Here is a 10,776-nt window from a genome sequence, read left to right as displayed (position 1 = left end):
CCAATTCACACATGTCAAATAAACCTGTACAAGTGCTACTGAATATTACCCCTCTTGCAATGTCTCTCACCACCTGATCGAACAAGGTAACTGTTCTCGGATCAAGCATGCATGCAAGGCATTCGATACACAGCGCACCAATATGCAACAGTAGTGCAGCGGATAAATAGACAATATGAATGTAATGGACTGCATATATTACATGTCATCAAGCATTTATTTCCCTTCCCCGGACAAGAGCTAAAAGACACTGAACTGTGAAGTTCTGAAACTCAGCAGCCGCGGACGATGAGCAAAATGTTCAGATGCTTTTGCACTGGGGCATGGCATTCCATTCGGAGGCAAATAAGGATTGTTTTCTATTGAACATGTGTTGAGCAAGTAGCTGAAGTTTTCAACATTATTACATGAATCACTATGTAAAAATACATAATAATTATCTCAAGCAGTAGATTAGCACCACAAAATACTGTAAACTCAATATGGATGGCAAGAATAGAAATAATTCCCATGCCTTATTACAAACCAGTTGTTCTTGTTTGAATAGGCAGAAATGATAATAGCAAGACGAATTACACTTGTCCCATTGCAATACAGAGATGTATATGGGTCCCTCGCCGACGATAATGACTGCAAACCCCAGCCACCCAAGAAAGGCTCATGCCACTTCGGATCTGCAACAGAAGGAAATTTCGTCAGCTCCAAAAGCTAGAGTTTGGTGCTGGTGATTGAGCACGCATCACATGGCATGAAAAGTGCAAACATAATACATTGGCTAGCTGAGGGTGTTTCAGTTACCGTATACTGTAGCGGGCTGTCTGGACATGATTTAGTTTTGTCGTTGGAAAATTCCTTTCGAAATTAGGATGCATGTCAAGAAACAACGCCTCTTTGAGGGATTTCAGATATTCCACGCCTGTAGGGATGTCCTGCAGTTCGGCCAGGTTTCTGATCATAAGTTCTTCAAGGAGGACCAAAGTTCCCTCATGTATGTGTATTTTGTTGAAGAGACAATATGCTCCCTATGGCCACAAGAGCTAATGGTAAACCATCACACCTCCCCACTATCATTTTACCACACTTTTGTAATGCTAATGGGCATATGTGATTTTCAGTGCTCGGAAATGCCTTCCTGCAAAATAGACGCCATGCATCCTCCTCCTCAAGGGGCTCCACTTTGATCCTGCAACCATCACAAGCTATTGAAGCAACTTCCTCAGATCTTGTTGTGATTATTATTCTGCTTCCCATTTTTGCATCGACAAGAACCTCTTTAATTTTTCTAAAATCTTCAGCTGTCCAGACATCATCCAATATGATCAAGTACCGCTTTGTCTTCAGGATTTCCTTCAATTCATCTTTTAACTCCCCATAGGTCATCTTCTCAGCATGAAATTCTTTCTTGTCTTTAGAATAGATTTCTTTCAGCATTCTTCTCAAAATATCATCTAGTTTATAGGACTGAGAGACGGAAACCCATGCATGGCATTCAAAGTTGGATGCTTCATTTCTGAACACATTACTGACAAGAGTACTTTTCCCGATACCACCCATACCCCACACGGCAATGATTTGCAGATTTAGACAATTTTCCAAATTCAGTGACCCCATCAATTGTTTTCTATTTTTATCAAATCCCACGAGTTCATCATCAGAGATTGAGTAATCATGTCCTGGAAGATATGGTGGCTGTTGGCTGTCATAATTTGTTGCAAAAAGACCGCCCATACCGGCTATTGGTTGAGTCCAGTCTCTGTTTTGTTTAAGATGTGTAAGGGCTCGGTTTATTTTCTCAAGGCCAGTAGCGATTTCACCTAGTGTAAACAGATACTGGGGTTTCTTCAAGATTTTCATCACACTACTCCACCATGATCCTTTCTGATTGTGTTTGCCAACAACATACAAAAATTGATCCACAAGGTCTTCCATATCATACGCCAATCTTCGGACTTGCCCTATCCATGTTTTGGTTACTCCATCTGTCGAAGCTTTCCTTCCAATCTCCTTGAGGAATGCTCGAATAAGCTCTAGGTCATTTCTTATCAGTTTCATGTTCTCTGAGAGTTTTGCAACAGACTTAGCATAGTGAAGCGTTTCTGCTGCCACAGCTATTCCGATCTTTGTTACGACAAGAAGTAGAGCAGCCTCCGCCATTTCTCTTTATGCAGTATGACCTCAGTATTTCAGCCAAAATATCTCCAGAAATCAACCATCAATGTAGTATGACAATTCCATCCTTGCGCATGAAATCTACATAAAGGAAGCAAACATCTTGTCAAATACCAGAAATTCCAGGCTAGTAAGATGACTTTGTAACAGTTGGGTGTTCTGTCCAGCGAAGCGACACTATGGCATTATAGGTACTTCATAGTGATGTCCAGCAACACTATGACATTTAAGTAAAAAAAAAGGGACACTATGTCTGCGCTGTCTAGCAACATCACGGGTTTTATAGGTACTTCATAGTGATGTTTAATTAGTCATTTTAAAAACTTGGCCCTACAGAGTATGAATCGCGGCTGCACCAATGGTGTGGTGTTCCTAATTACTTATACTCCCTCTGGTCCATAACGTAGTGCATGTAGATCTTTGGAAAGTCAAGTATCACAAACTTCGACCAAATTTATGGAGAAAAAGATTTACATATAGAATCCCAAATTAATATCATTAGATTCATTATAAGATGAACTTTCATACTTTATATATTTGATATTGTAGATATAAATAGTTATCTCTAATAACTTGGTCAAATTTTTCAAAACTTAACTTTTCAGAACATCTATACACACTACATTATGGAACAATGGGAGTAAGATTTATCCGAGTACGATTGGTGCAATGGTTGTCGGACATAATGAAATAGGGGTAAATGGTTCAAAACCCTTTTTTTTCAAATATACCAGGCACCCCTCTAAGCGGAAGTTCATGTGCACTGCTACCTGGTATATAGTGATTCTAGTGCCTAAATTATACAATGATACCAACTTCAAAGGTAGTGGAAATAACTACGAAAAATTCTGGCAGAGTCATGTAGATAAGGACTTTTTTAGTAAAGGAGGTTAGTCCCCGGACTCTGCATCGGTGTAGATAGGGTATTATACGAGAATTCCGCTCATTATCGCTATTGCCATCGAATTCTGCATTTTTCTTTCACTAACTATGTTTTGAATCTAGATTGGATATTTTTTTCTAGTATTGTGTACGCGTAGTTTCTGTGCACTCTATTTTTTTAGAAATTTTTAAAGGAGCTCCGCTTCAGCACCCCCACCCCTCCCCCCACACACTAAATGTATATGGTCTTTCGGCCAAAACCGTATCCCCACCTCCGCATGGTCTCCTTCCGGGACGTACAAGCGATACATGCAAGTTTGGTCTACCCCGACCGCTCTTGACATTATCAGCATGCCTTAATCGTCTGCTATGCGCTGGAGCTTCTGGAGGCCTGGGCTAAACATGCCCAAACCATCTCAGACGATGTTGGACAAACTTCTCTTTAATCGGCGCCACCCCAACTCTCTCACATATATCATCTAAATGATAACAATTACCCTAGAGAGATCAATTTTACCCCATGAACTTGTCTTAAGAGTTAACATTACAACCCCGAGCTTTTATTTGGTTCCTGAACCCTAAAAACCATTCACAATATCCCCCTTCTTCTCAGTTGACAGGTTTTTTTTGCCTGTTTGACTCCAGTTTCATCCTAATCCGCAATGGCACATCAGATTTTCTGTCTTTTTTCTCTGCCACGTCATTTCTTTTGTCTCCTCACAGTTGAAACGAAAACACCGGGTTTCTCTCAAACCGCGTGACAATTGAGCTGAAGTTTTAGTAGATTTGTCACTGAACTATAAATGATTAACTGAAATGCCTAAAAAAATGTGTGCAGTTTGAATTTTGAACCCAAATTTGAATTGGTTAGTGAATTATTCCTGATTTAAATTATGTGTTCAAAATTGAAAGTTTCTCTCAAACCGTATGTCAACTTTAGCTGAAATTTTGTTATAATCTTCACTGAAATATTTTAAATTTATATGAATTTTTTCCTATTTTTCTGTACATTTAAAAAAAATCGTGAGGAGAGAGAGAGAAATGACATGGCAGAGAGGAGCACGATAAAAATCGGACATGACATTGTTGAACATAAGGCATTGTAAATGGCTTTCAGAATCCAGGGGGTGAATTGAACCAAATCAACTTCATGTTGTAATGTGAACTTTGAGACAAATTTAGGGAGGGGGCAGGGGGTAAAGTGGACTTCTCTCGTTCCTCTCATGTGTTTAATAGGCTCGCCTAAAAGCAAGCCCTACGCGACGACATCCAGTGGGCTAGGCGGCGGCCAGCAGCCGATAATCCTCCATGCCTTCTCCTTTACACTAGCTGCCTCCATGCATATCCCCACCTCCATGCGATCTTGGCCTGCGGGTCGCTGTCGGTGGCTACTAGTCTGGGGCAGCTGACATGTCAACGAGGTCCTTCGTTGCACAGATCCATCTGGCACTTAAATAGTCGGATCATTGTCATGCGATAAAAGGGAACTCTACTAGCCCAACAAGTAAATAGCAAAAGTGCCAGAGACTTCGTCAAGACTATGCATGTTAAGATACCAATCTGCAAACATGGTACGCATGCTATGAAGCATGTGATGCCTGGATAAAGTGCTAGAGACTTTTAATGAGGACTTGTTCCACTATCCATGATAAGTACTAGAGACCACGCATCAATCTATCAACATATCGAAGCTAATATTGGCATTGTTGTTTTTCTCTCATCACGATCTTGATAGAAGGCAATAAATCCCAAAAATAGAACTGCGTCTGAACCTGAGGCCTCTCAGAGCTGTCATATTGTCATATGCTAGGTAAGGCTGTGAGCCTAATATATGTGCTCCTTTCATGTCACATGGCTATGCCAATTGTCAATGCTCCTAATTAGTGCCTCTGATCTGTCTCATATCACTTGAATTTTGTTATGTGATTTGTTCCTCTGAAGGAAGATCATTTCTTAATTAGTGCCTCTTAATGCTTCAGTTTCTGCACTTTGAGTACTTGCATATTTTGAAAAAAGCTGTTGAGCAGCTCTCCCCTGAAGGAAGACCAATTCTTCATGAAAAATGTTGTTTACCAGTAGTCCTTGTATGCTGATCTTTCTTGAACAAAATGCATCAGCTGGAATGCTTCATAAGTTGTTGTGTTCGCTGCAAACAAATCATTCTTGGGATAACTGATCCTGCTAATGAGAGCATGAATATCACCATTGTTGGACAAATTACATGTTCCACGCTAATTAGGTTTGTTTGACTTCTATTAGGAGCAATAATCACCCTGTTCTCCACCCCACAATCAAGGAGGAGGAACAGCCTAACTCCCATCTACAATTTATTCGGTTTGTTTGACTTCTATTTACTCTGTAGGAAAATAGCCCAAATTACACTCTCCTAATCTTTTTGTGCTTGCCTACAAATCTGTCATATCTTACATTTGTTGGACAAACAAAAAGGAGTGATGGTTGATTTTCTCAACCATTAGTTGACAACATAGACATTTCCACGAAAGAAATAGAAACAGATGCAAATACAATTTACTATATATAGATGCGTTTGATATCAGAAGAAAGACATGTGCCCGTCTTATTTTCCTGCTCATTGATATGCACATGGTTACAGCTATTACATGGATATCCTGAAATTTGGTGTGCATATATAGGTTCAATTATGATGTACTATTGGTAGATTCTTCCACTGGATATGACCACATTCAAAATCAAATGCGCATAAACTTATAAGAGTGATCGATCTTCTATTTTTGTTCTCTGTAGGCCTGCGCTGATCCCACTCTCTTGCATTTTTTTTACTTTCACACTTATTAGGACTAGTAATAACCACATTATGATGAGAGTACCAGCACCATTGTCTCTAATTCCTGTTAACAATGTTGTATTCAACACAGTGATTGTCTCAAATATTCAGGTAAGCACCACCATAAACGCCACCATGCCAAAAAGACAAGGGTCCGAGCTCCGTGCAACGAACCATGCCTGTGTGAGAGGACCTTAACAAGAGGAATATGCTGGCCTTACGCCATCGTTCAACACACTGTTTTCTTCGGATGTTAAACTGAACTCTTACACTCGACACACAGGACCACGGGTGTGGTATGGTGCGGACTTTGAATACGAGTATGGTGCAAACTATCGCTCACTGTCCACAAGTTTCGATAAGGTCAGTTAAAAGAACATAATTGTGTTATACAGGAATTATTTTGCTATGGCTTAGTTGGCTGAACTAAATCCTCACAACAGGTTCATGTGACGTGCCATGTGAGAAGTCGTATGTGAAGACAATCAAGTGAAGTTATCAAATAGTATGCTTTAGTTGAACTGTATATGTTCCTTACCTCACACTGCCGCTCTGGCTTGCTTTTGTTGTCAAATAATTAACTCTACTCTTTATACTGAACTTAATGTGGATCGATGATCCTGGCTTAGTTTTAGAACAAAATAAATGTTTCCCCTTTATCATGAGCTTCCAGATCAATTATTCCACTAAATATATCCTGCTCGCCTTGCTTTTGGTATACCTAACTTGATGCAGATCGATTGTCCTGATTTACTTTTGGAACAAAATATATGTTTCCCCTTTATCATGAGCTTCCAGATGATCAATTGTTCTACCTACTAAATATACCCTGCTTGCCTTGCTTTTGGTATATTTAATTGCTTTGCCCTTTGGCATGACTTTGACAAAATGGTATGTACTGGACTTGGTTATCCTTCCCTTTTTCTGGTATATCTAATCCATCCTGACCAAATGGGTCTAATTCCCTTTGGGGGCACTAAACACTTTTGATTAAATGCTGGGGCAAGGCGAGGAGCCAGGCACCCCGCGCGGCTTCTGGTCTAGTGAGCCATATGGCACTGAGTAGTACTACTACTACTTTTCAGCATAAATCAATAGCTGTTATTTGTTCAGGATATTTAACTGAATCACCTGAAATAATCTATGTTTTTACTAATGTAAGTGCCAGCGGTTCAGTGCGAGAAGTTGAAGAACAAAATGTAGCGCGCTATTTACTGCACATACATACTAGGAAAACGTGAACTTTTTTGAAAAAGATGTGAACGAAATTTGAAAGTTCATAGATTTAAGAAAATCACGCATTAGAAAAAGTTCATGCACTCAAAAGAGTTCACCGATTTTGAAAATAAGTTCATTGATGTTGAAAAAAAGTTCATCGATTTTCAAAGAGGTTCACAAATTTAAAAAAGTTCATCGATTTTGAAAAAAGGTTCATAGATTCTAAAAAAAAGTCAAAAATTTGAAAAAAAATGTTCATCGACATTGAAAAAAGTTCATCAATTTTCGAAAAGAGTTCATGAATTCGGAAAAAAGTTCATCAATTTTGAAAAAGTTCATCGATTAAAAAAAAAGTTCATCAATTCTCGAAAAAATTCACAAAGTTGGAAAGAACAGTTCATCTATTTTGAAAAACAAAACCAACGACTTGAAAAAAGTTCACGGATATATAATAGAGAAAAAAGGAAGAGAAAGGAAAAAGCAGAACAACACAAGACGACTAAAAGGAAGAAGTTATCACAAGCCGCGTTGTGGCCTGGTGGCTACTGCATGTTACCTGCTTCAGTGAGATCGTGGGTCGCAATGGGCGCCAAATAGGAAATGCCCGATTGGTTCCCAGCCGTCGCCCCCATGCGTCGATATCGGCTCATTTTTTTCGCGAAGCGCCCGCTTTTTGTCCCAGTTTCGGCGAAAAATCGGCGCAGATCGGCCCATATTCATTGTGGTTCAGCACAAGTTCAATCCAAGTAATTTTTTTATCACATAGTTCATCACCGAAAATCAATAGAAATCAAAAAGTTCAACAACAAATAATTCAATACAAATTATATAGTTCAATAAATAAAAACTCATATTTCATCACATGTCGAGCTAGGCGTTGCCCTTGACCCTCCATAGGTGCTTCATCAGATTCTGCTGCAGTTGTTGATGCACCTGTGGGTCTCGGATCTCCTGACGCATATTAAGGAAGACAGTCCAGGTTGTCGGTAGCTGATGATCAATTTACGCAAGAGGACCCTGAGGTAAACCATCACACCTCCCCACTATCAGTTTACAACACTCTTGTAAGAGTGAAGTTTATTGTAGGCCGAGCTACGGGGTACCCTATATCTGTACCGTTTAATCTTGACTTAGATCCATGGGAAATGTGCAGACTTTTGAACAAATGCAGCTGCGTCTGGGCGATCAAAAGGTTAATACACTCGGCTACTGTTTGTAACATGATGTGACATGTGTCTGGATCATTAGACAAGACGCGGTGGAGGCTTTTGTCCACAAGCGACGCATGCAGGCCAGTGGTTTACTCCCGGCTGTCCTACCCATTCTTCCCCACCGCTCTCTCTCATTTTTATCTCTAACAGAAAACACATTATTATTTTCTCTCTCTCTCTTTCTCCTTTCTATTTCTCTCATAGCCTCTCACTCCTACCAAGATATTCCCATCCGCTCTCTCTCATGGAACTCTCCTGAAACACAGTAGCTCTTTCTCTCTCTCATGGAACACAATAGTTCTTTTTTTAATCACACTAGTTCTTTTCTATCTCTTATCTCTAAACCTCTCTCACAAACGAGAAGAATACTTCTCTCTCTCATGGGAATATCCATTTCTGAGTCTCATAAGAATATCGTCGTGGGAATATCTCGTGCCTTTTTCTCCCCTCTCTCTTCTTACACTGTTACACATAATCACAAAAAGTAAGGCTGTATCTCTTTCCTCACCTTTTTTCCTCTCTCTCCTACATACGTGAAGAAACCGGAGGCAACAGGCGTTGTCGATGTCACATGGCTACAACGACAGAACCAGCAAAAAGTGACAGATTCTACAGTGTTCTTAGGTGCACAAAGATTATTGTGAGTCAAATACCTGATTTGAACGGCATGCATGCTGCAAATTTACTGGCTCATGTCAGATGTAGTTCACGTGATGCTTCGAGCTGCACTTATCACGACGCAAATGGACCGTCAAGTAGCTCGTCCTATGAAAGAACTTTACGCTCTTGTAATGCTAATGGGCAGATGTGATTTTCAGTGCTTGGAAATGCCTTCCTGCAAAATAGACGCCTGTTGTCATCATGAGCTCAAGAGGCTCCACTTTGATCCTGCAATCATCATGAGCTATTGAAGCAACTTCCTCAGATCTTGTTGTCATTATTATTCTGCTTCCCATTTTTGCATTGACAACAACCTCTTTAATTTTTCTGAAGTCTTCAGCTGTCCAGACATCATCCAATATGATCAAGTATCGCCATGTCTTCAGGAGTTCCTTCAATTCATCTTGTAATTCTCCACAGGTCATCTTCTCAGCATCAAATTCTTTCTAGTCTTTAGCACATATTTTTTTCAGCATTCTTCTCCAAATATCATGTAGTTTATATGACTGGGAGACAGAAACCCATGCATGGCATTCAAAGTTGGATGCTTCATTTCTGAACACATTACTTACAAGAGTGCTTTTCCCGATACCACCCATACCACACAAGGCAATGATTTGCAGATTTGGACAATTCTCCAAATTCAGTGACTCCATCAAAAAAATTCTGTTTTTATCAAATCCCACAAGTTCATCATCAGAGATTGAGTAATCATGTCCAGGAAGATATAGTTGTTGTTGGCTGCCATAATTTATTGCAAAAACATCGCCCACACTAGCTATTGGTTGAGTCCAATCTTTGTTTTGTTTAAGATGTGTAAGGGTTCGGTTTATTTTCCTAAGACCCGTAGCAATTTCACCTTGTGTAAACAGATACCGGGGTTTCTTCATGATTTTCTTCACAGAAATCCACCATGACCCTTTCTGATGGTGTTTGCCAACAACATACATAAATTGATCCACAATGTCTTCCATATCATACGCCAATCTTCGGACTTGCCCAATCCATGTTTCAGTGACTCCATCTGTCGAAGCTTTCTTTCCCATCTCCTTGAGAAATGCTCGAATAAGCTCTAGGTCATTCCTTATCAGTGTCATGTTCTCTGAGAGTTTTGCAGCAGACCTAGTGTAGTGAAGCGTTTCTGCCGCCACCGCTATTCCAATCTTTGTTGTGACAAGGAGAAGAGCAGCCTCTGCCATATCTCTTCGTGTAGTTTCACCTCACTATTTCAGCAAAAATAGTTCCAAAAATCAATGTTCATTGTTGGATAACAAGGCCATCCCTGCACATCGAATCTACATAAAGAAAACAAATATTTTGTCAAATGGCGAAAATCCTAGCTGGTGTGATAATTTTAATAATTGGGTGTTCTATAGTGGAGAAGCAACGTTATGGGTTTTTGATAATTATATGGCTGCTTTACATGGATGCTTGAATGTAATTCATATGGATATTTGATATGTAAAGATAACATAAAAAACTCGACCTCATAGACACTAGTGCAGAACCGGGCTTTAGTGCCAGTTCGTAACGGCCTTTAGTGACGGTTTGCCAACCGGCACTAAAGAGTGGGGACTAAAGCCCCCCCCCCCCTAGTACCGGTTCGTCACGAACCGGCGCTAAAGTGCCACCACGTGGCACGAGCCAGGCCCGTGGTGCGCGTAGGGCATTAGTGCCGGTTGGTAACACCAACCGATACTAAATATTTGGAGGGAGGGTTGATTTATTTTTTATTCAATTTTTTTTGTTTGCTGTTATTTCATGATACTACAAATTGTACACGTTATGCATATATATAAATAGATTTTCTCGTACGTAGAACCGCATATA

At 40.0% G+C, this 10,776-nt stretch overlaps 1 protein-coding gene across 1 annotated transcript; it reads right to left on the bottom strand.

Annotated features, from left to right (window-relative positions):
• Positions 1–984: 984 nt before the first annotated feature.
• LOC119360313 (disease resistance protein RPM1-like) lies at positions 985–10,145 on the bottom strand. The gene is made up of 2 exons (XM_037626005.1): positions 9,806–10,145; positions 985–1,814 (listed from the first exon to the last, which is right to left on the bottom strand). The coding sequence occupies exons 1-2, from the start codon at positions 10,143–10,145 to the stop codon at positions 985–987; spliced, it is 1,170 nt and encodes a 389-aa protein (XP_037481902.1).
• Positions 10,146–10,776: the final 631 nt, after the last annotated feature.

Source organism: Triticum dicoccoides, chromosome 2B, assembly GCF_002162155.2.
Source record: "Triticum dicoccoides isolate Atlit2015 ecotype Zavitan chromosome 2B, WEW_v2.0, whole genome shotgun sequence".
NCBI lineage: Eukaryota > Viridiplantae > Streptophyta > Magnoliopsida > Poales > Poaceae > Triticum > Triticum dicoccoides.
This window is presented reverse-complemented; position numbering and strand designations above follow the sequence as displayed.